Source organism: Numenius arquata, chromosome 5 (assembly GCF_964106895.1).
Source record: "Numenius arquata chromosome 5, bNumArq3.hap1.1, whole genome shotgun sequence".
Taxonomy (NCBI): domain Eukaryota; kingdom Metazoa; phylum Chordata; class Aves; order Charadriiformes; family Scolopacidae; genus Numenius; species Numenius arquata.
The window spans coordinates 26216692-26242714 of record NC_133580.1 but is presented as its reverse complement, the minus strand read 5'-3'; the positions used below and the strand labels follow the sequence as shown (position 1 = coordinate 26242714).

At 45.3% G+C, this 26023-nt stretch overlaps 1 protein-coding gene across 1 annotated transcript in view; it reads left to right on the top strand.

Moving 5' to 3' along the window:
- Nucleotides 1–26023, top strand: part of TECRL (trans-2,3-enoyl-CoA reductase like) — an 84917-nt gene that overhangs the window by 36386 nt on the left and 22508 nt on the right. Inside the window, exons 3-4 of the mRNA XM_074148234.1 lie at nt 8794–8838; nt 10994–11097. Coding sequence (XP_074004335.1) covers nt 8794–8838; nt 10994–11097 — 149 coding nt within the window. The remainder of the gene's footprint in view (nt 1–8793; nt 8839–10993; nt 11098–26023) is intronic.

Genomic DNA, 26023 nt, shown 5'->3' with positions numbered 1-26023 from the left:
GGCTACATGGAAAATTGAAATGCAGAGGACTGGATTTTCTTTTTCATTTTCTCTTTTTTTTTTTCCCTTTTTGAAGTGGAAAGGAGAAACAATGTAGCAAAAATATTCAAACATGCCTCTAAATGTTGCATACTTGCTTGCTTTTAGTTTCCACTGCTTTTTTGTCTAAATTTCAACAGCTGCTTCCAGTATTAAGCTGTCTCAGAAGGCAAATTGAAAGCTTAATCTGCTAGTGACATAAATTGACCTCTAAGTGACAAATAATATTCTGTTTACCACTAATTATAATCGATCTTCATTAAGAAAAACTATGCTGACTCTTAAGAAATTCGTCCATTATTGCCTGATCAGAGAATATCTAAAGTGTGAGATTTTTTTTTTTTATTTTTCTTTCAGGGAAAAAAAAAAAGGTGTGGGGGAGAGGAGTTTTGTGTTCCTCAATGAGTTCAGGCATTTATTTAAGCTTTTTTTTTAATGAAAATGCAATCAGGTGAATTTGTGAGCCAAGGTGCAGTGCAGAGTCCCATTGGCTGGAATTCCACATCTGGGCACAGTCAGAGCTTATTAGCTGCTTGCAGGAACCAACGTATGGACGGGGCTATCCTGTTTGCCAGATCCTGGGAAAGAAAAGCAAAATTCTGACTCTTTTTAAGGGGAATGGGTGCAGGCGTTGTACGCAATATAATACTTTTTGCTATAGAGATGTTGGGAATGCACTGAAATCCTTCCGGATCAGGCTCTTTGGGGCTTCAGTGGAGGTGCCAGGGTGACAGTTACATGACTCTGTGTAGGAAAAATGGATGCTTACAGATTTTAAGCATTGAAGGCCGATGGGGACAATCAAACGGACAGCTAAAAAGGAAGCATGTAGGCAGACACTTTGGCAGGCTTGGGCTTACTTGCTTAGTAGTGTGTGGGAAGTGCCAATGTCTGGAGACGCCAATTCAGCCAGCCCCCTGCTTGCTCTCCCCGTGCAAGCAGTGTGGTTGTAGCTTGATACATTCAGGTATTACAAAAACCAGAAGAAAGAAATGGATGCTTATGATCAAATTGCTCCTTTTCCAAATTCCGCATGTCATTAAGAAAGCGGTTATTTATATCCCCACAGCAACAAGAGGTCAAGGTGCCTTTGTAAAACACATGCTCACAGATCTCCCCTAGAAAGCTTACAAATTAAAGAAATGAAAGAAAATACTCAGAGAAAAAAGCTGAGAAAGAAAAGGGATTTATCCCTGGGTACGGAGCCATTAAAAACAGCATCCATTTCAGTACCCTGCTGAGATTTTACTGAACAGGACACACTGGATCTGCTCTTTCCACTGACTTCCCATACAAACACGGATCTAGTTCAAGACCTCGCTCCCGCTCTTTAAATATTCTGACACACCATATCAAAGGCCCTTCTACAAGAGAAACACAGCCTGGCTGAATGACCGCATATCCAGCAAGTGCCTTCCCGAGGCCAGGCCTGTGCCTTAGGGGTGGAAGCAGGGTACGGTTGGTAGCCTGGCCCCTGCCGTGCAAGCCCAGCTGTGCTCAGGAGCTCAGCACGGTGCCAGGCCAGCACCGCTGGGATGAACCTGGGGGGGGAATCTGGCTAGAGATGGTCTCTCCCCACTAGCCCTGAAAAAAAAAACCAAACCAGACCCACATGATTGTGCTGGCACTTAGCAGATCGAAGCAGCAAAATGTCTTTTGGTCTGTGGTCAGAGGTCCTTTCGAGTGGGGACATGTGAGGAGGCACTGGGGCCTTGCTTGCCCCCCAGGCTTGCTGCTGAGAGCTGCGACTGGGGGGCTGGTTATTTAGATTGCAGTACTCAGTGGCTGGCATTTATTACAGTCAAGGCAAGCATAGTAAGTGATAGCTTCAGATACTTTCTCTCTTGGTCTTGTGGCCCTGCTTAGTTTTAGCGTGGTTTCTTAGGCGTGCTTTGCTTACCCAAGTGCAACGTCAGCACAATAAATCCACAGCCTTTTCTTCCGAATAAAAGCAGAAAGCAACAGTTTCGAGTCATTTCAGCATCCCACCTCCCCGCTGTCAGCTCGGTGAAGCAAGGGTATGCAAACTTCAGCCCAGCGAAGGCTGCAACTGTCAGCGCAGTGATATCTCCATCTATTCCTGTGTTCTCAGAAGTGTTCCTGAGAACCCTCAAACACACGTGCTGCAACCAAGAGAAACGACATGTACAACCATTGCTGTTGAAGGTCACTGCTGTGCTTTAACCCTGGCCGGCAAGTGAGCGCCACGCAGCCCTTCGCTCGCTCTCCCCCCGGTGGGATGGGGGAGATAATCAAAAGAGTAAATGTGAGAAAACTTGTGGGTTGAGATCAAGACAGATTAGTAGGTAGAGCAAAAGCTGTGCAGGCAAGCAAAGCAAAACAAGGAATTCATTCACTGCTTCCCATCAGAAAGTGTTCAGCCATCTCCAGGAAAACAGGGCTCCATCATGTGTAATGGGTACTTGGGAAGACAAAAAATCATTGAACATCCCCCTCAGCCTTCCCACTTCTTCCTCCAGCTTTTTATTGCTTGGCATGATGTCACATGATATGGAATATCCCTTTGGTCATTTGGGGTCAGCTGTCCCAGCTGTGTCCCCTCCCAACTTCTTCTGCCTCACCAAGATACTCGCTGGCGGGGTGGTGTGAGGAGCTTGACTCTGTGTAAGCACTGCCCAGCAATAACAAAAACGTCCCTGTATTATCAATGATGTTTTCAGCACAAGTCCAAAACACAGTCACATACAAGCTAATATGGAAAAAAATTAACTCTATTCCAGTCAAAACCAGCACAGTTGCAGACACTGAACGACTGTATTAATTCAGCATTTACTTGTCAAGGAAAGACCTCGGCAAGTTTTCGTATAATCTGTGTGTTGGTGTGTCTATCTGTTTCTATATATTATGCACAAACCCACTATCCCCACACATCCTAATATGTGAATACTTCCTAGCAATCTCTTCTTCCTGCTACATAGATATCAAAGCTACCCTCTGGTTGAGGTGGTGGAATGCTTTTCAGCTGTGCTCAGTTCCCATGAGCAAGCGCTCTTAGATTTCTCAGCTAACGTGTAACATCCTGTGATCATACATGGCATATTGGTGCTGCAGTGCTCCCCAGAGTTTCTTGTATTTCTGCAAATTTAAACAACAGGCAGCTAACGATTGATTATAGTAATTTTGTTCATATCATCCTATTCATATCACAGCAGGTATTGTTTGTAATTATTAAGGCTATTTGTTATTAGAGACGCATGGGTAGTGACATACAATGAAGCAAACAATTTAACTGATAATAAAAGTAGCTGATCGTGGAAAGTCAATCTGCTAATTATCTCCAAACTGTGTCCATCAGATCTGGTTTGCATTTCTTAGACTCCTTGCTTCCCGGCAGAATAGCTTTTCCAGGGCTGCATTCTAAGGAACAAACTGAATTTCCCAGCAAGAGAGGTCTCCATCATGTTACACCTTTGCTCTCATACATGTTCCCGTGACTTCAAAAATACTTTGTGGCAAATAGGCATTTGATTGTGTAATTTACTACAAAACAGGCAGCAAACTGAAGAATTTGTATGGAGGGTTTTTTAATGACAATTAATAAAAATTAGACCGACCCCTTCAATTTCATAACTATAGGAAAGAACCTAGTACTTAGATTTCTTAGTTGTTAAATTTTCAAAACCTCTTGTGATATTTAAGTAGTGCAGCACACATTAAGGTCAATTTGAATCATGTAGATAGAGAGTACCTTTGGATGCTTTTAAAACTGTCCTCAGTTCCTGTGATTGTCACCTGATTAATTTACTGAAATTCTAGCATAAATTGAAAAAACAAACCGTGTGAGCAGTGGCACCAGTAGAACTTGGGTTTCTGTGCATCTTTGCATAGTTGTATTTGCAGCTGGGCATGGCACTGACATCATTTTAGCAAGCGCTTGGATGGTTGTTTAATAGCACTACATCTGCTTTTTATATCCAGTATTAATAAGTGTTTTTATAGTTGGGTGTAGTCAAATTAAAGGTGGCTGTCAGTTTTTATAGATCCTGTCAGTTTGCTTATGTTTTAGTTTTTGTTTTAAATCACAGAATCACAGAATCCTCATGGTTGGAAGGGACCTTTGAGATCACCAAGTCCAGCCATACACACACAAAAAAAACCCCCAACAATCTCGGGCACTAGAGCATGCCCTGAAGTGCCACGTTGACACGTTTCTTAAATACCTCCAGGGATGGTGACTCCACCACCTCCCTGGGCAGGCTGTTCCAGTGCCTGACCACCCTCTCAGTAAAGTCATTCTTCCTAATATTTAATCTAAACCTCCCCTGCCCCAACTTCAGACCATTTCCTCTGCTCCTGTCATTATTCCCTTGGGAGAAGAGGCCAACACCCACCTCTCTACACCCTCCTTTCAGGGAGCTGTAGAGGGCAATGAGGTCTCCCCTCAGCCTCCTCTTAAATACTGGCAGGTACAAAAAATAACCCATCCAAAATTAAGTATTTTTCCTCGTGTCCATTTTTCAAAACAGATTAAAAGTAAACATTGAGTCACTTTCCAAGAAAATACTACCTATGTTGAAAAATTATGATGCTTTAAAAGTAATAGCATTATAATACGTTAACTCTTTCTAAATAAATGTATAGATTTTTTCCACAAAGTTGGAACAAATTCCTGACAAAGAAGATGGAATAAGGTAAAAGGCTAAAGGCTTATCATTAATTGATTATACTTCCAGACTAACGGTAGCCTGTACACATAGAAGGAACGCTTTCTGAATCACAACAGAATGAATCATCGTATTGTAACCCAGTTTGAGTTGGAAGGGACATTCGAAGGTCATCTCGCCCAGCCCCCCTGCCATGGGCAGGGACATCTTTCACTAGATCAGGTTGCTGTGCGAAGAAGAGTGATGTTGATGACATTACAACCAAGGAGTTTGTGAATAACTTTTCAGCTGAGGAACAGGCAAAGCTTTCAGGTGCCTATGTGCGTGCTGGTGGGCAGTGACCGTAATAAAGCCTGAGACGTACATCCTTCAAGAGAAGCATAGGTCAGGAGGGTAGAAATAATCAAATAGGAGATGGAAAACCAGGAAGACATTTCAATAGCTGTTCAAACGTGCTGCAAAAAAAAAAAAAACCCAACAAAAAGGAACGAGAAGTGTTCTACACAAATGCTAGAAATCTAAGAAATGTGATGGAGGACCCATAATATTGGCTAAATATCAGAGCACATAATATTGGCTAAATAGACCTGTAATTTGAACCATGGTGGCCATTCTAATTTTCTGGTCAGCCTATATCTGCTTTTTCAAAATGTCAAAAATGGTCTGGGATATAAATGGGCTGAAATGTTATTTTTATAACTTTGTTGTAAGTGTCAAAAGTTGCACAGCCAAAACCATAACCCTGCATGAGTAACCCTGATGAATAGCTCTGCTGATCACAAGGAATACACAGGGACTGTGACCTACTGAGTACTGTGTGGCTGAGCATGGTGCACCATCACAATGTCAGAAAGTAAATAATAATACATGCCCGATTTTAGATGCAACAGGGGTGAAAGCTCTGGAGGATCCCTGTGGAAAACACTCAGTGACAGGGAGAAGGCAGGTAAACGGTGACAAGTGGGGCCAGGGTCCCCTTGGCTGACTGCTACCACGTGGTGAGCAGGCAAATTGCTGATGCCTATGAATGTGTGGGGTTTCCTCTCTCCGAAATGAGTCTCATCAGGCTGGGTGAGCAGACCAGCCAGACCTCTGAGACCTCTCAAGGAATAAAGTGGGGTCACACTTCTCTCCAGAAAGCAAGGCTGTTTTTTGCAGGACCCCTGGCAGCAGAGACTTGAGAACGGCCTCGCTAAACTCTGCTGCCAGTAAAGACTGAAAGTGGGAAACTTTCATGTTCAGACTAAAACCAACATACTTACAAATAGAGATGCGTTTGGACTTTGTCCCCCAACTCAATTTGCATGGCATTTCCACTTTACGTGAGCTAGTGCTCCCCCACCCTCCCACCCCAATACTAAGAGCTGGGGAAGGAACATCTGAACATCTGATTCCAGGTTGCTCCAACAAAATACGCACAGCACCCTAAGGATGGTCTGGGAACCAGAGAGACACAGGGGTGTGACAACGAGGTCACTGTGGACAAGCAGCCTCAAAGGCACACTTCCATCTGTCTAAATCTTTGAATATGTTTGAACATAATGGTGTACTGAGGCTAAAGGACTGGAAATGTGGGATGACGTGCTTCAACGCACAACCTCTGTTTGCCCTTGTGAGGATTATGAGCCATACCTAAAAGTGCACTGCCACAGGATGAGGTAAATTGGCTTTTATTGAAACATACTGTAATATGAAGGGGGAGGGGGGCTAGGGGGAAGATTCCAATTTAACACAAGTACATTGCATTTCAGGCTCCCAAATAACTATTGATATCTGCTGTCCTGGAGCAAATCGCATCTTCCTTGACAAGTCAGACAGCTGCTCTTTTTCTATCTTCCTTTTGTTATCTTTAATAGCCATGGATTGTTGTGGTACCTTGAAAAAAATGTTTGCGACTTACTTGATGGATGTTTCACCTCCTGCTATTAGCCCTGGTTCATGGGTTCATCTAATGCCTGTTCTTGCCTGCAAAACTCAGGCCAAGTGCTTTTGAAATACAAGTGTGCTGGGTGTCACTGCGCCAGTGGGTGCAGTGCACACTGTGTACAGCTCCCCTTCCCTTCCAGCTGGCAGCCAGTGGGGTGAACAAGCTCTCCTGATCATCCTGAAATACAGTTAAGGTAGAAGCAACCTCCAGACCTCATCTGGTCCAGGCTCCTGCTCAGAGCAGGACCAACTTTCAAGTCCTATGAGATTGCTCAGGGTCTTCCCCAGCTGAGGCCTGACTGGCTTATCGGTGGATAAGGAACTGGCTGGATGGCCGCACTCAAAGGGTTGGGTCAATGGTTCAATGTCCAACTGGCGGCCAGTGACGAGTGGTGTTCCTCAGGGGTCGGTACTGGGACCAGTGCTGTTCAACATCTTTGTCAGAGACATGGACAGTGGGATAGAGTGCACCCTCAGCAAGTTTGCTGACGACACCAAGCTCGGTGGCTTGGTCGACATGCTGGAGGGAAGGGATGCCATCCAGAGGGACCTGGACAGGCTTGAGAGGTGGGCTTGTGCAGACCGCATGAAGTTCAACCAGGCCAAGTGCAGGGTCCTGCAGCTGGGACATGGCAATCCCAGGCACAAATACAGGTTGGGCAGAGAATGGATTGAGAGAAGCCCTGAGGAGAAGGACTTGGGGGTGTTGGTGGATGAGAAGCTCAACATGAGCCAGCAACGTGCACTGGCAGCCCAGAAAGCCAACCGCATCCTGCGCTGCATCAAGAGAAGTGTGGCCAGCAGGTTGCGGGAGGTGATTCTACCCCTCTACTCTGCGCTTGTGAGACCCCACCTGGAGTACTGTGTCCAGCTCTGGAGTCCTCAACACAGGAAGGACATGGACCTGTTGGAACGGGTCCAGCAGAAGGCCACGAAGATGATCAGAGGGATGGAGCACCTCCCCTATGAAGACAGGCTGAGAGAGCTGGGGTTGTTCAGCCTGGAGAAGAGAAGGCTCCGGGGAGACCTCATAGCAGCCTTCTGATATCTGAAGGGAGCCTACAGGAGAGCTGGAGAGGGACTCTTTGTCAGGAAATGTAGTGACAGGACAAGGGGTAATGGTTTTAAATTGGAAGAGGGGAGATTTAGATTAGATATTGGGAGGAAATTCTTTACCGTGAGGGTGGTGAAGCACTGGAACAGGTTGCCCAGGGAAGTTGTGGATGCCCCATCCCTGGAGGGGTTCAAGGCCAGGCTGGATGGGGCTTTGAGCAACCTGCTCTAGTGGAGGTGTCCCTGCCCATGGCAGGGGGGTTGGAACTGGATGATCTTTAAGGTCCCTTCCAACTCTAACCATTCTATGATTCTATCTCCAGGGAAGCAGATCCCACAGCTTCTTGGGGCACATGTTCCCATGTTTGATCATGGTCATTGTGGAGAATTTTTTCCCATTTATTTAAGGTATAGGAATACTGGTATCTTACATACAGGAATACTAAAAAATCTAAGATAGGTCTAAAGAAAAATATGGCTATATTTGACCAATTTCACCAAGACTTTGAATTGAAAAGACAAAGCAAAGCTCTTTCAGGCTATCAGTTGTCCTAAGATGTGTCACAGGAAATAAAGACAAATGCGGTAGGAATGGCTGGGAGTGGAAGTCATACGTAACCCAGCATTAGCTCCCCAGGTGCTTCTGCTTTTTGTGTCTCTATTTGCCTGATTAATCTGTGATTAAGAACTAATGCTAGCTGCATGTCCCTAGTAAAGTTTTATATTCCTAAATGGGAAAAAACAATCACTTTGGACCAGACTGCAGAACAAGCATCATTTTGGAGGGAGAGCCAAGACTGACACATTTAGTATGAAGTTTTGGCTAATACAATAATAAACAGGGTCCTCTTTATACTTCCCAGTGGTGTGTGCACATGCTAATTCTTTGCGTGCTGATAGAGCATTCAACATCGAGATTGGCCCTTCCAACACCCAAGTGAGGAGAAGGAATTTCTGCTGTGATGTGTGCATTGTGTGCTCCTCCTAGCTCTCTTGTATACTCTTTGTAAAGACGAGACCGAAAAGGAGGATTTTTAATCTTTTTTTTTTAATCTCACATTTGTCGCTATCAGCTAAAAAGAATACTAACAGAACAGAAATTTAGATCCTCCACCATGAAATTAACAGCCATGCTTTGTGATTTGAACAGGTCCCCAGTGGTACCCATCCCGTGTTGGCCTGCAACTAGAACGCAGTAAGTATTCCTATGGTTGAACACAGCCACCTAATGTATTACTAGTCCTCTGGCAAGTTCTCCTCCTAACAGTGTTTCTCTCCATATATGTGCTATTGGGTGAACTGTTAGCATTTTTTCATTAATTGATATCAATGATAAATTCATTAGCTTTGGCATTACTAAAAGAATCTAATCGTTTTCATAACCACCGAGTAAAAATCTTTCAGAACACAGAATCAAATAACGAAGACTCACTTCCCTCGCTCACTGCATTATCCGTTTTAATACTTGCTCGCAGCCTCATCAGAAGATGGAACTGGCTGCAGAAGGCAGCCCCTTTTTTTTTGTGCCAGTACACCAGTTCCTGGTGGATGTGGCAGTGGGAGACGAAGCTGCCACAGGCTATGTGGCACTTGGTGCGTGGACACGGAGCGTTGCACAGCCCTAGAAAATGAGGGCTCAGCACCTGGTGGAATTTAGCACCCTCATTCACTTAAACAGCCAACAAACATATATTGAAAGGGAGACACAATACAAGAAACTGGAAAAGAGAAAAGAAGTGTTGCAGCCATGGCAACACCCCGTGCCAGGCGTGTTCGGGTTTCCTAATATCCAACTCACTGCCTCTATAAAAAAAAAAAAAACCAAACCACATATTGACATTTTATGTCTCTACCTATACACTCTAGGTCCATCAGGACTGGAAGCAGACGCCTCAGAATACTGTGAAAAGTACTGTAATGCTCAGATAGACTTGGTCTGCCTAGGTCACTGAATTTCACTGAATTTCACTGAATTTTTAGAGTTGGAAGGGACCATAGAGATCATCTAGTCCAACTCCCCTGCTGAAGCAGGGTTGCCCAGAGCATGTCAGAGCATGTTACTCAGGACTGCATCCAGGTGGGTCTTGGACATCTCCAGAGAAGGGGACTCCACACCCTCCCTGGGCAGCCTGTTCCAGGGCTCTGGCACCCTCATCAGCTGGCACAACAGGCTGCAAGGCCGTGCTGGCACCTTTACCTACTAGCACTGGCACGCTACTCCCGGGCATCACTTTAGTAACCCTGGTTCCAACCCCATCCCCCTTCAAAACTAGTTTAAAGCTCTCTCAATGAGCCCTGCTAATTCTTGTCCCAATATCCTTTTTCCCCTTTGGGTTAAGCTTCCCCCACCTGCTGCCAGCATGCCTGGTGACCTGTAGATCTGCCCGTGATCAAAGAATCCAATGTCCTGCCGTTTACACCAGTCTTTCAGCCATGAGTTGATCTTTTGATTCTTCCTATTTATCCCCCCATCCATCCCTGTGACTGGTGGGATAGAAGAGACCACCACTTGTGCTCCTGATCCCTTAACCAGTTGTCCCAGCACTCTGAAGTCCCTTTTCATTGCCTTTAGGCTTCTTGTGGCTACCTCATCATTGCCCACTTGAAATATCAGTAGTGGGTAATAATCTGAGGGCTGAACCAGGGAGTGAATTTCCCTCTGTATATCCTTAATCCTGGCCCCAGGGAGGCAGGTGACTTCCCTGTGGGACGGGTCTGGTCTACAGATTGGGCCCTCTGTTCCACTCAGAAGGGAGTCACCTATTACAATCACCTTTCTTTTTTTTCTTAGTTGATGAGGTCCTGAGGCATGGGGGTGGGTGACTAGCCCTGGGTGCCTCACTGGGTAGATCGGACAGTTTACAAAGAAATCTTGGGCTGTGGGCCTTCGCCCAAGAAGTTGCATTCATCATGATGGTGCCACCTCTTGTAAAATAGCCTGAGAAGGCAAACACTTCAGCAAAAGATATCAGCGAGGGAGACACCGCATACCATTGACTTTCCCATTAGTCTTGTAAGACAGAACAAAAAGTGCTCTATGAAATTGTCTGTGAGATTGCATGGCATGTCTCTAATGGTCTAGATTAACAGAGGTAGCATTGTAACAATGGCTATGCACTGCTGCCCAGTGGCACGTCAGCCTAATGCTTTTGTTAAAAGGAGAGGAGATTAACTCTCATATAAATGCTCTAAGTTGCTAACCTGGAGAATAAGTATCGTCACCAAAATAAATCAGAATACGGGTTGGGCCCACGCCTTGACCATCAGCAGGGCAGCCTGCACGTGATGCTGAGCCTCTGAGAGGATGTCTGTTGCTCATGCCATCTCCTCTTCCCTTTTTGACATTACAGATGGGCCTTATTTGAAGGATTCTGTTAACATTCAAAGCCTTGCCGTTTCCTCCATCATCACGCTGTATTTTACAGACCTGGGTCAGCAGGTCGGTTGGACCACAGTAAGTATGTCCTTGTAACAATCAACGTGATAAATCTTAATGTACAATGTCTTTTAGCATCAAATTACTCCAACTTCCTCAGCCTGTCCTTCCCTTTGTCAAATGCTGTAATTATCAGCAGTCAATGCGGAATTAAATGGATAGTGAGCCAAGTTATCAACGTAATAACTCTGACATCCAATTAAAGATTAGAAGGTGGACATAACAATACTGCCTGAGGAAAAAATATATAGATATAAAAAAAAAAAATAAATTTTTAAAAGCAGTTTTAGCTTATCTAGGGTTTATATGCCTGTGCAGGACCTGTAGCCAAGTACATTTATTTGCTGCAAGGCTTCTCAGCTTTGAAAGTGGAAGGATACTAAAAGGGGAAAACGATTTATGGTAATCCTGTTACTAATGCAGGAAAATTACTGGATGGGAATGTCTTAATCTTCGTGCACCTGAAGAACAGTTCTGAGAGAGTGGTGAGGCCAAGGATTCCAGGCCAGGATGCCCAGCCAGGCCCAGGAATCACAAAATTTTTGAATCTCTTTGTAAAACAAAGGCATTCTCCATGAGCAACAATAACTGTGTCATACTGTGGGTAGAACCACTGTCTGTTTTCACTTCTGGTCTCAGTTTGACTTCGGTTACTTTCCTGTAAGCAGCTGTTGGAAGGTCAGGGTGGCAGAAGAGAGGCAACACATTCCACCCAAAGGGGGTTGTGGGGAACTCTAACCTTAGGGACTCATCTGTGCGAGGAGGAAGTGAAAGATTCAATTCTTTCCCAGCCCAAAGACAGAAGACAGCAGAAGGGTTTGAAAGGGCAGTGAAGGAACGGGAGATGAAGCGACCTTTCCAACGGTGGCAGAGCTGAAAGTAATCTCACTACCAGACTGACACAGTTTTTGCTGTAGTTTGCACATACTGTGTTATCTGGAGTAACACATGGGCCACATCTGTGTGCTGGGTAACAAGATTCCTGATCTGTGCAGTGAGAAATGTGAGCAAGAAATGTACATTCTGAAAGCTATAAAAGCCATGATGCGACTGGCTGGAGAGCTGGGCAGAGAAGAACCTAATGAGGTTCAACAAGGGCAAATGTAGGGTCCTGCACCTGGGGAGGAAGAACCCCAGGCACCAATATAGGTTAGGGGTGGATCTTCTGGAAAACACTACTGAGGAGAAGGATCTGGGAGTCCTGGTGGATAGCAAACTTTCCATGAGCCAGCAATGTGCCCTTGTTGCCAAGAGGGCCAATGGGATCCTGGGCTGCATAGGGAAGAGTGTGGCCAGTAGGTCAAGGGAAGTCATTCTCCCTCTGTACTCTGCACTGGTGGGGCCACAACTGGAATACTGTGTCCAGTTCTGGGCTCCCCAGTTCAAGAGAGACAGGGAACTACTGGAGAGAGTCCAGCGTAGGGCAACTAAGATGATTAAGGGATTGGAGCATCTCCCTTATGAGGAAAGGCTGAGAGAGCTGGGACTCTTTAGCCTGGAGAAGAGAAGGCTGAGGGGAAACCTTATCTATGTTTAAAAGTACCTAAAGGGTGGGTTGAAGGATGATGGAGCCAGACTCTTTTCAGTGGTTTCCAGTGACAGGACAAGGGGCAACGAGCACAAGCTGGAACATAGGAAGTTTCATTTAAATATGAGGAGAAATTTCTTTCCTGTGATGGTGCCAGAGCCCTGGAACAGGCTGCCCAGGGAGGTGGTGGAGTCCCCTTCTCTGGAGATGTCCAAGACCCGCCTGGCTGCAGTCCTGAGTGATGTGCTCTGGGCAGCCCTGCTTCAGCAGGGGAGTTGGACTAGATGATCTCTAGAGGTCCCTTCCAACTCTGACAATTCCGTGATTCCATGATTCCATGACTGTTCAGAGCAATGGAAAACAAACCAATTGCTTGCAATTCCTTTAATGAAGCGACTAAGTTTTTGCCAACTGGCATCATGGCTGTAGGCCAAATTATTAGGTTCTTAGCTCAGGCAGCCCACAGATCCCACCCTGCTCATGTGGGGAGACAACAAGGCCCACTGACAAGCTACTGTCCTTCCTTGGCTGTGCCTATATGGATGGAGCTTGTGAGCGTCAGGTCACAGAATCACAGAATGATATGGGGTTGGAAGGGACCTCTGGAGATCATCTAGTCCAACCCCCCTGCCAAAGCAGGTCCACCCAGAGCAGGCTGCACAGGAATGTGTCCAGGTGGCTTTTGAATGTCTCCAGAGAAGGAGACTCCACCACCTCCCTGGGCAGCCTCTTCCAGGGCTCTGCCACCCTCAAAGGAAAGAAGTTCCTCCTCATGTTTAGGTGGAACTTCTTATATTCAAGTTTGTGCCCATTCCCTCTTGTCCTGTCCCTGGGCACCATTGAGAAAAGCCCGGCCCCATCCTCCTGACACCCTCCCTTGAAGTATTTATAAGCATTGATCAGATCCCCCCTCAGCCTTCTCTTCTCCAGACTAAAAAGACCCAAGTCCCTCAGCCTCTCCTTATAACAGAGATGCTCCAGACCCCTAATCATCTTTGTAGCCCTCTGCTGTACCCTCTCCAGTAGTTGCCTGTCCTTCTCTCCAGTAGGTTACTATGGGCAAGGAAGCATTACTACAGGACATTTAGAATGGACATGCTATTTCACAGCTCCTTATCCGTTAAACAGCGCATGCAGGGTTGATGTTACTGCCAGAACTGCCCTTGACTTTGAGGAGTCAGCTTCTGGATCAGCACTGTAAGGTCACATATCCATCTCACCTGCTTAAGCTCATGTGCATTTCTCTCTCTCCAGGGAACCAGACAGCCCCTAGCAGCACAAACTCTGGGACGTTCTAGCCCATATGAACAAGAACATGACCTATGTCTCTCCTTCCCAGTTCTAACAACAGGACCCAAATCCCCAGGTGGTGACAAGCAGTTCACTTCAGTGGAGTTAGAGTAGTTCACAATGTGTGACCTACTCATTTCAGTAGAGGTTTGTGAGTTTACCAAGGCTGAGCCTTTACCTCACTGATTCCCATAGTGATTAATGACCTACTAGAACATACTGACTAATGCTAGTTGGGGTCCTGCTTCCCCCACAGCCTATCCCACCACCTCTCAACAGTGGAATTTCCTTCCAAAGCAAAATTGAGAGTAGTGCAGTCTCCTGTTTGCTCCAACTAAGTAATCTGCAAGAACCTTATTTATTCTCTCCTTTCCTGGTGGTTTATGTAGCCTAAGACAGTAACATAACTAAAGCTTAATATCCCATTATAAATAGTGCAGTTATGACTAGGCATTGATACTGCAGGCAGTGGCATTTTTTTATGATTTAATCTGTGCGTGCAGAAAGTTGTCTCCATGAGTTTCTGAATATTCATCTTATCCCATTCTGTTCTATATTCTAAATTGTCTCCATTCTTAGTGGGAGAAATCTTCCTAGCCACATCATTTAAACAGTCAAGAGATTTTTATATTATAGCTAGTCTATAGCAATCGAGAAAAAGTTCATACAAGATTGTATTCTGACAATAGCAATTAAGAATGTATTTGCACACAGGATGTATAGTTTTATTGCCATTTTTACTGTGCTTAGAGCTTCCATTTCCCCATCTGCCTTGATGCTCTTATCAGATTTATGCACACAGTGAGGGATGCTTCTGATTGAAAGGGTTGACATTTAAATAAATAAGGCACAGAGTAAAAAATATTTTTATCTCATCAGCAAAACAATAGTTGAGGTACTAAGGGCCATATTCAGATCTGGACTCCAAAACAGACACAGAAGCACACGGAGATATGTTGGTGCCTCAGAGGTTGATGAATTGGGCATGGGTCTGTCTAGGGGAAAACTAAGCACAGAAGTGGGTCTTCTGGGGCATTATCACTTCACTGGAGATCACACTTGAGATCAAGAGTGATCCTCAGGAGAGGATCAAGAACACTAAGACTCCCAATGCTGAGGATTGACACCAAGACAATGAGCTTGTGTTTTTTAAAAGGGGAAAGCGGTATCCACCTCCACCTTGTGGGAGCAGTACCCTCTCAAGGCATGCTGTAAAATAAAAGATGACGCTGTTGTCTGTTCCCAAACAAATAGTTTGGGTCCCTAAATCTAGGAGCATATTTCTGAATCAAGAAACCTCATGTTCCCTTTTGGAGCATGCATGGTCTCTGGTTTACAGTCCTTGTCACGCTCCACCTTGGTGGTTCAAGAGTTTGTTGTTCCCTGTTGTCTGCTCATTCCCTCTGTAAGAGGCTGCCACTTTGCAGGAAGGATGTTTCCTTCTCATCCTCAGCCTTCTTAAAACACAGTTGCAGGGTGATCAAAATATTTTTGGTGTTTTGTGCTGTGAAAGGCCAGGCATCCCCTACGCTCAGGTTACAGCACAGCTCTGAGACTGCTTGACCAGATTTCATAGAGTCATAGAATCATAGAATTGTTTTGGTTGGAAAAGACCTTTAAGATCATCAAGTCCAACCATTAACCTAGCACAGCCAAGTTACCACTAAACCATGTTCCTCAGCGCTATATCTACATGTCTTTTAAATATCTCCAGGGAAGACGACTCCAACACTTCCCTGGGCAGCCTGTTCTAATGCTTGACAACCCTTTCTGTCAAGAAATTTTTTCTAATATCCATCCTAAACCTCCCTTGGTGCAACTTGAGGCTGTTTCCTCTTGTCCTATTGCCTGTTACTTGGGAGAAGAGTCCAACCCCCCCTGGCTACACCCTCCTTTCAGGGAGTTGTTAGAGGGTGATAAGGTCTCCCCTGAGCCTCTTTTTCTCCAGGCTAAACAACTCCAGTTCCCTCAGCTGCTCCTCATGAGACTTATTCTCCTGACCCCTCACCAGCTCCGTTGCCCTTCTCTGAACACACTCCAGCACCTCAATGTTTTCTTGTAGTCAGGGGCCCAAAACTGGACACAGCCCTCGAGGTGGGGCTTTACCAGTGCCCAGTACAGGGGGACGATCATTTCCCTAGACCTGCTGGTCACACTATTCCTGATACAGGCCAGGATGCTAGTGGCCTTCTTGGCCACCTGGGCACACTGCTGGCTCATGTTCAGCCGACAGTCGACCAACACCCCCAGGTCCTTTTCTGCCAGGCAGCTCCAGCCACTCTGCCCCAAGCCTGTAGCGCTGCAGGGGGTTGGTGTGACCCAAGGGCAGGACCCGGCACTTGGCCTTGTTGAACCTCATCCCATTGGCCTCGGCCCATCCATCCAGTCTGTCCAGACCCCTCTGCAAAGCCTTCCTACCCTCCAGCAGGTCGACACTCCCACCCAACTTGGTGTAAACTTACCGAGGGTGCACTTGATCCCCTCATCCAGATCATTGATAACGATATTAAACAGAACTGGCTCCAATACTGAGCCCCAGAGAACATCACTTGTGACTGGCTGCCAATTGGATTAAGTCCATTCACCACAAAACTTTGTGCTCGCCATCCACCAGTTTCTAAAACAGCTAAGTGTATGCCTGTCCAAGCCATGAACAGTCAGTTTCTCCAGGAGAATGCTGTGGGAATCAGTGTGGAGAGATTTATTACAGTTTAGGTAGACAAAATCCACAGCCTTTCCCTCATTCACTAAGCAGGTCACCTTGTCGTAGAAGGACATCAGATTAGATAAGCAGGATCTACCTTTCATAAGCCCATGCTGACTGGGCCCGATCACCTGGTTGCCCTGCACGTGCCACATGATGGCACTCAAGGTGATCTGCTCCATAACCTTCCCTGAGGCACTGAGGTCAGACTGACAGCCCTGTAGTTCTCCAGATCCTCCTTCTTGTGGATGGGCGTCACATGTGTTAGCCTCCAGTCAACTGGGACCTCCCTGGTTAGCCCGGACTACTGATAAATGACGGGAAGGTGCTTCTGTGACGATATCCCTTGTGTCTTTGCTATTGCATGGCACTCCATCCCCTGCCTTCACTGGGATGGCAGACTGAAGGACCTCACCTAGCATGCTGTCCCACAAACATTGATGTAGCGCCCCCAGACTTGTCTCTCGCGAGCCTGGTTTTCTCCCTTTCCCTCTTCAAATCTACTTTAAGCCTTTTTGATGAGCCCTGCAAACTCCTGTACAAAAATCTTTTCCCCCTTTTGAGACAGGTGTCTGCCAACTGTCATGCGCAGACCTGGTGTCGTGTAAACCAACCCATGATCAAAACATCTGAAGTCCTGCCAGTGACACAAGGCTCGGAGCCAGGTATTGATCCCTGGAGGTGTTCAAAAGATGGGTTGACATGGTGCTGGGGGACATGGTTTAGTGATGGTTTTTTTGTCAGAGCTAGGCTGATGGTTGGACTAGATGATCTTGAAGGTCCCTTCCAACCTAGATGATTCAATGATTCTATGATTCTATGTTGGGTTTTTCTGTTTCTTCCCTAATCATTCCCTGCAACTGGAGGGACAGACGAGAACACTGCCCTTGCTCCTGATCCCTTAACCAAGTCATCCCAAGGCCCTGAAGTCCCTCTTGATTGCCCTCAGGTTTATTGTTGCAACTGCATTGCTGCCTACCTGAAAAATCAATAATGGATAAAGATCTGAGAACCATACCAGGGTGGAAAGTCTTCTTGCCACGTCTTTAACCCAGGCCCCAGGGAAGCAGCAGACTTCCCTAAGAAGTGGGTCTCGTCTGCCTATCAGGCCTTCCGTTCCCTTCAGGAGGGAGACCCTTATGACAATGACCCATCTTTTTTTCTTTCTGGGAGTGGTTTTGATGCAGGGCATAGTCCAACTTAGCCTCAGTGACACTTCCAAGCTAGATGAACCATCATCCTCATTACTGTTAGGTTCCTCTTGTAGAGCCTCATACCTTGTTAAGCAAGGGGACCTGGGAAGGTGAGGTTGTTGCTGAGTAGACGTGCCTGCTGTGCCAGGCAGGAACTTGTCACCATTGCCACCTATCCTTCAGGTTACTATGTTCAGTTGGGTGGAGAGAGGCTAGGGAATCCTCTGTATTATGTATCTTGTCTTCCTGTTGGGCCTGTCGCAGGGAAGGTAGGATGTGATTCCAGTGGTCAGTCTCTCTCTCAGGAAGTTCTAGAGGTTGGGTTGCTCTGAGGGAGGACAAACTGGGATGAGGAATTTGCAGTTCTCCTCCACTGGAGCAATTAACTTGTCAATCTCTTTTGAGAATGAGGACCTTTCCTGGGATAATATGGGTAGAAATCCAACCTAAACCTTTATAAAACAAATACTATCCAAAACACATCATTTACTTCTGTGCGAGATTTACCAAGCCCTTTACCCTATCTGGAGGGGATAGTTGAGGTTTGCTGACTGATGCTGCAGAGACACTAACAGGAGCTGAGTTTACAGCTCTCTTATGTATGCCTCCTGCAAAGACTGTACCACCATGGGTGTTTGAAATTCCCACCACTGGAGTGGTGGGGTTTATTTTTAATCTCTATCCAATTTTTGGCCTAAGCATGTTTGACAGAGACCTCTTTTTACATATTGCAATGTGGCATGTGACTTCTTGAAACATGGCTGGCATTTTACTGCTAAGAATGCATACTGCTGCTGTAGTCAAAAGGAAAAAGAAAACCATTCTTCCTGCTTAAATTCAGACTTCTGTTAAAGCTTTCCTCATTTGAGCAGTGATCACAACTCCTGATTTATCAGCTTCTGTTGTCTAGTTGCTACCTGGGCAGGCTACCAGAACGACCAAAATAGAACTGAGAAAACAGCATAGAACTGTGAAAAAATATATTTTACCTCCAAGTCTGTGAATTTCGTTAAGATCAACCCTGAAACACAGTGCTTCAGTAAATATTTTTTGTAGCTTGCCATTTAAAATTAGGGATTGCTTAAATACTTTGACTCCTGAGAGACTTAAAATACTGAGGCTGGCAGCAGAACTGCTCCGTTTGCTTTGATTTTAGTTCCTTTGTGCATTTTTTTGCTTTGTATTTCTACAGTCCCCCCACTCACATACCCTCCCTATGTGACTCTGATTCCACACACTGCCGCGATACAAACAAATAATCACACAGAGAAAATGGTTGATTCTCTTTGATTTGAGTTACCACTTCAATAGATTTCTGCCAGTGTAAAATAGAGCTGGCTGAAAAACAGAACTGTATTTATTAGGTTTAAGAATATATTATACATCATTTTTCTGGAATAATTTCAGATTTTCCAATGAAAAAATGATTCAGCTCAATTTAAAAATGTAGAGACTAATACTTATTTAAACTCGAGAATATCTTTGAAATCTGAAAAATCTATGCTTTCACTTTGATATAAAACAGAACGAATTTTCTGTTCTGGAATTTTACATCTTAGCCAGGCCTCTTCTAACTCTCTGAAATTAACGGCATATTGTGGAGAAAACTGCTCGTTCTCAGAGCGATGAGACCAATGTTTGTGCTCCATGCCAAGGGATGGTGTGCAGAGAGGCCCTTGCTTATACTTATTGCTGTAACAACCAAGGGCAGCCGATTTCGTTATTGGCCCCGTTAGAGGGTTGGAAACGGAAAAAGCGTAGAGGGGTCCCACCTGTGGGGAGGAGCGGACAGGAGAGGTGACCCAAACCTGACCAACTGGGGTATTCCATCCCATCTGCCCCGTGCTCAGTATAAAAGCTGAGGGATCAAAGGGTCAGCTCTCTTTCTTCCATGGCCAACGTCCAGAGAGGACTCTGTCTGTCCATCTGCCTTTGATCCCGATCCGTGTGTTCCTGACTCCAGAGCTGGAACCCAGTTCCCATCCGTCGCTGAGTCCAGTCTGCGCCTTCCCCAGTGCCTGCCGGTGACGTGACTGTCATCCTGGGAGCTTGATAGGGTTTTGTATAGATTGTATCTATTTCATTATTTTCTTCTTTATTTTTATTTTAATATTAATTCTTCATTAAAGTAGTTTAGTTCATTCTAAACTTCTAAATCCCCCTATCTCTTTCTCTCCTCTCTTTTAGGGGGGGTAGAGGGGGAGGAGGGCCATCTGTCAGTTTGGTTTTGGTAGATTCGGCCGAAACCACGACACATTAATTGGTCTGTTCCCTTCTGGCAGGCAAGCAAAATTATCGCCGATTTAGACATTGTGGAAAATGAACAAGAAGCCATGAGATCTCTCTTTGGAACTTTGTGGTTATGTAGAGCAGGTGCACACAATGGGGAAGCGCGTGATGTACCGAATAATGAGAATGAGGCGTGCCTGTTCTTTTTGGGGGGGAAGGCAGTGTTTTGGTCAGTGTAGTTCTCTTCTTGTACTCGCACAGTGCACGTGTACTGAAGTTTTTCCGTCCCGTAGGTGCGGGTGGGTGGTGAATAAGGGAGGAGCAGTTTGCTCTGACTGTGGCTGGCAGAGTTCACTCCGTTGGTCCTGTAAATTTGGAACAATCGCATGAAGTCTGCGGGATGAGTGTGATACAAAGCAATTTATGAGTATTGATGGGTTTAAAGAAGAGGCAGTCAAACTGCTGCAGATTCATTTTCTCCATCTTCTCTATACTGAGGTCAGCTTTGGGCTTCCCATGGGGAACAACTTAAGATGTTTCCCCTCAACTGGGAATGAAAGAATAGACTGCAATAAAGGCTTATAATCTTTCAATGGGATGTAGAAGTACAGGCAGCTGTAATAGAAGAAAAAAGACTGAATCTGAGGAATTTGAAGGAGTGGGAGGGCTGGGAGTCCCAGCAAACCAGTGGGCCAGTGTAAAGAAGATAAATGTAAGAAAGTCATGTGATCATTGCTTCAGAAGGAACTTCAGATCAAGATAAGAGAAAGAGCTGAGGATCTGTAGGATGTATCAGTAGAGAATGTCACTGAATATATTTCTCAGCGATATATATCAGAGCTTGCATATTTTGTGGCCAATTCAAACATAGCTGTGGGAAAGGACCCTACAAATCGAATTACACTTTCACGGAATTGTGGCTACCTGGAAAACTTACCAGCAGTGCCAGAATGTGTGTGTCATGGTTTCAGCTGGGATGGAGTTAACTTTCTTGCTAGCAGCTGGTATAGTGCTACGCTTAGGATTTGGGATGAGAAGTAGTGTTGATAGCACGCTGGTGGTTTTTGTTGTTGCTAGGCAGTCCAGGCCTTTTCTGCTCCTCACACCACCCTGCCAGTGAGTAGGCTGGAGGTGCACAAAAAGCTGGGAGGAGACACAGCCGGGACAGCTGACCCCAACTGGCCAAAGGGATATTCCATGCTATATGATGTCATGCTCAGCTGAAGCTGAAGAAGAAGGAAGGGGGGACCTACAGAGTTATGGCATTTGTCTTCCCAAGTAACTGTTATGTGTGATGGAGCCCTGCTTTCCTGGAGGTGGCTGAGCACCTGCCTGCTGATGGGAAGCAGTGAATGAATTCCTTATTTTGCTTTACTAATTAAACTGTCTTTATCCCAAGCCATGAGTTCTCTCACTTTTACTCTTCTGATTCTCTCCCCAATCCCAACCATGGGGAGCGAGCAAGTGTGGTCCTAGCTGCCGACTGAGGTCAAACCATGACAGTGTGATTCTGCGTAGATCTGTAGGTGGCTTAAGAACGACTTCAAGAAAGTGCCAAAGAGAGAGAAATCCCCAAACGCTTTTTCATCGCTAAACCTCTTGGATCAATAGATAATTTGATCATAGAAGATGATTTCTAGGAAAAAAAAAGAAGCCACTACTTCCTCTACAGCCAACTTCCAACTAGAATTGTTTGTCATGCAAAGCACCTCCATGGTACAGCTGGCAGTCTGTACTTGGCAGAGGTTTCTGCTTGAACACATCGGAAGCGCTGCTCTGCCTTGGTACGACTGGCCAAGGCTTGAGCTGATCCCAGTCAAATGCTATGAACTTTCAAAACATCGTAACCTTTCACAAAGGCAAACTACACACACAAGATTGGTCTTATTTTTCTTTTAATTAAGTCTAATAGTTTTCAACCTCCAGGGTTATCAGGAGAGAACAGCTTGCATTCGCCTGATTTCTTGCCATGGTTTTATACTGTTTGTGCCTTTACTTGGGCCATGTATGCTTTTGGTTCTTTTTACTGCCTGGTGGCAGCGTGAAGTCAACTGATAAGCAAAGAGGAGACCTCTGAAACTGCCCAGCTGGCTGACTGGGATTCCTCAGACGCTGTTTCTAATAAGGCAAACGGTGTTGCAGTAATTTCTCTTGGTCTCAGCAACAAATGCCACAAGCTCAGATGAACCCCGCCAGCTTGTCAATTTTTCAGGCATCAAAGCGAGTTGGGGAGCTAGTAGAAAAATTAATTCTGCGGGGTGAACCTTTTGGTTGCTGTTGAGCACAGCACAGGCTGAAGAACCCATGCATAAGTGTTTATAGTAATACCCTTCAGGTTTTACTGCTTCAAGCACAAAAAGAAGGTAGAGGGAATTCAGTAAGCATAAACAGAACAAGCTGTTTCTTTCAGTTATACACAACTTTATGCTTAAACCATTGTTGCTACTTAAGGAACAAAGAGATACTTGACGTATGCTGCTGATAAGTGCAGACTCTTTCCTATTTGTCTTCAGAGTAATTGGGGAGGTTGACAATTTGCCAGTCTATGCAAATTTGAGAAGTTTTAGTCCCTCTAGAATGCCTAAGCCTGGCAAAATTATTTTGTATTAGGAATTTTTGCCCAACCACATACCAGGGGGTAAGGAGAGCAAAAAGAGGAGAGTGAACCAGTGTTTGGGAGTACCAGGTACCCCTTTGTCAGTCTGTGCCCACCTTGTTTGGTGACCTCAACAAGTCACTGAATTTCTCTGTATCTTATTTTCCAGATCTGCAGCAAGAAAGCAACAGTATTTCCCTCTTCGAAAAGTGCTTTGGGGCTTCTAGATGAAAAGCAGTGTAGAAGGGCTAGCTGGGGTTATTAGTAGTAGCCAGGTGTTAAAAAGCACTATTTCATTTAGGTATCTACATAGCAGACAGTAGATACAAATTTTAAAATGATGCACATCATATGGCAGATTTCAAAATGCTGTCAAAGCCCTGTAAAGATTTGGCAGCAAATCTGAACTCACACTGGTGTTTGGTTACAAACAGAACTCGAGCGCTTCGCTGAATATGTATAGGTACAAACATACATTAACGTGTGTGTGTGTTAACATAACATAACATGTATGTGTATATATGAGAAGAATATTTGTTAATTTGCAGTAATTTTCCATTTTGAATAAGAAACACATAAAGGCTTGTATTCTGAGGGAAGAATCCTGACCAGAGGATCCTGACCAGAGCAGTGTCTGATGCCTGTCGTGGTTTTGGCCAAATTTACCAAAACCAGACTGACAGATGGCCCTTCCCCCTCGATCCCCCAGAAGAGAGGAGAGGAAGAGATAGGGAGATTTAGAAGTTTAGAATGAATTAAGCTACTTTAATGAAGAATTAATATTAAAATAAAAAAGAAGAAAATAATGGAATAGATACAATCTATACAAAACCCTATCAAGCTTCCAGGATGACAGTCACGTCACCAGCAGGCACTGGGGAAGGCCCAGACTGGACTCAGCGACGGATGGGAACTGAGTTCCAGCTCTGGAGTCAGGAACACACGGATCGGGATCAAAGGCAGATGAACAGACAGAGTCCTCTCTGGACGTCGGCCATGGAAGAAAGAGAGCTGACCCTTTGATCCCTCAGCTTTTATACTGAGCACGGGGCAGATGGGATGGAATACCCCAGTTGGTCAGGTTTGGGTCACCTCTCCTGTCCGCTCCTCCCCACAGGTGGGACCCCTCTATGCTTTTTCCGTTTCCGACCCTCCAATGGGGCCAATAACGAAATTGGCTGCCCTTGGTTGTTACAGCAATAAGGATAAGCAAGGGCCTCCCTGCACACCATCCCTTGGCATGGAGCACAAACATTGGTCTCGTCGCTCTGAGAACGAGCAGTTTTCTCCACAATATGCCATTAATTTCAGAGAGTGAGAGGAGGCCTGGCTAGGATGTAAAATGACTGAACAGAAAGTTGGTTCTATTTTACCTCAAACCGGGACAATGCCAAACCAGTGGTTTCAGCCACCTCTGGTTTAGAAGCGACAGGAAGAAACTGGGATTTCACCTCCCTTTCCCATGGAGGGAGCACAAGCCTGGCTCGGGGAGAAACAGCATCCATCACTGCTCACTCTGCAGCTCCTGAGGCTGGCCTGAGTCAGCTGCAATTTGCCTATAAAATCCTACAGCAAATCCATCCCGATCTCTGATATTTGCAGTAAATATTGAGCTACAGCCTGAAATACTCTTAGACACTGCGTCACTGCAAAATCTGCCAAGAAAAGGGAAGCTTCAGGTGCCCCTGCATGGGCTATTCAAGTTTTGTAGAATGGATTAGCGAGTTCCATGAGAATTTGAACAAAAAGCATTGAATATTCTAGCAGCCCTTAAGAATTGTACTCCCTGATGCAAAACTGCTGCTGCTGCTGCGCATTTTTGCAAACATGAAAATACAAAAATTTTAAAACAGTGAAGATTTAGAGATGCTGCTAAGATTATGCCACTGCCATCCCCAGGTAACTATACGGCTTTTAATGAGGTAGCAAAGCATATGAAATGGAAATTAGTCCAGAAATTAATAAAATTTCTTAATGATCATTAGCTCAAGAGTACTTAGGGCTGGCATTGTAAAATGAGTCTAAGGTAGTTAGATGCTGAGCTTAATGTGATTTGGGGACTTCGGGGAGGGGGGGGGGTTCAACTACTTGTTTCTTTTGGGGTTTCTCAGAAATCCCAGCTGCTCTCTGTACGCTCGCACACAGGAATGGTCTAATGATAGCAGTAGATCCTCCTCTTTATGCGGTATGTACTGCCTCAGTCTGACCCCGTCCCAGACATGCAACTAATGCCTTTGTCTCACATTTATCAGAGAAACTAAGCTCTGTCCACTAGATAATTTATATACTGCAGCTGCTTTTCCATCAAAGTTACCCAGGACGTGCTTGAGCTATTTTGTACCTCTTGCTGTTCCCAGAGCTTCAAGCAATGACCCAAAGTCATTGTCCTGGCTGCAGGTATCATCCTCATACCATGCCATCTGCTTCCCCTGCTTGAACCCCGTTGGGAGTGGAAGAGAAAACATCACGACCAGCACTGATGGACTGGGAAACCGTCCCTACATGGCATGGAAAGAGCTGCGGGAAGGGGGCTGGCAGTATGGAAAAGGCTGTATGGCCTTTCCCCAGCTCTGCTCTGCGGCTTGTCATAAATGAGATAATGTGGGACTATGCCAAAAGGCAACGCGATACAAGATAGGGTGTGTTGTGTGCTATTACAGAAAGGGCATGTCGTAAACATTATAGAGAGGAATTAGCTGATGCCCTCACATGAAGATTGCTAATCTGTGGGCTGCTCGTTTATAAAGATTCTGTTGGAGTTTTTTCAGGCTCCCTTCACTACACGCTCTCTGTTTATAGCTTTCTTTTGTCCTTTTCTGCCTTTTCCCAACCAGTGCATGTGCTACTATAAACTCACATCAAAAACCTTTCCATTCCCTGTAGTAGACCTGTCGGGAGGGTGTCAGGCTCTACGCCAGCTGCCCCTACCGGCTAGAAAATTCACCTCACGTTTCCTCAAATAACTTTAAAGAGCTCCTTTCACTTCTGCTGCATTTGTATCTCCCTAAATATAACCTCTGCCTCACAAAGTCCGGGATTGTGATTCCTGACCTGGTTGTTACTGAGTTCAGCAAGGTGTTACTGGCATATCTGCACAGAGATAAAAGCAGCAGGTACGATCTGGCTCGTGCAAGATGAAATAACTTGCTGGTTTGCGAATAAGCTATTCTGTATTCTTTTCCCATTTGTCTCATCGTCCTTTGAACGATGGAGACTCCTACATTAGCTCTCTTTTGACAGATCTCTGTTTTGTTGTTTATATAGGAGATGTTTCCAGTTTAGGTATTCCTGAATCAGGTCTCTGAGGACCTGACAAACGAGACAGTTAAAGAAGCTTGAGTTTAGCACCCTGCTCATGCCTGGGAGAGGTTTGATTCAAGAGCAGCACTTTCCCTATGCTAGTC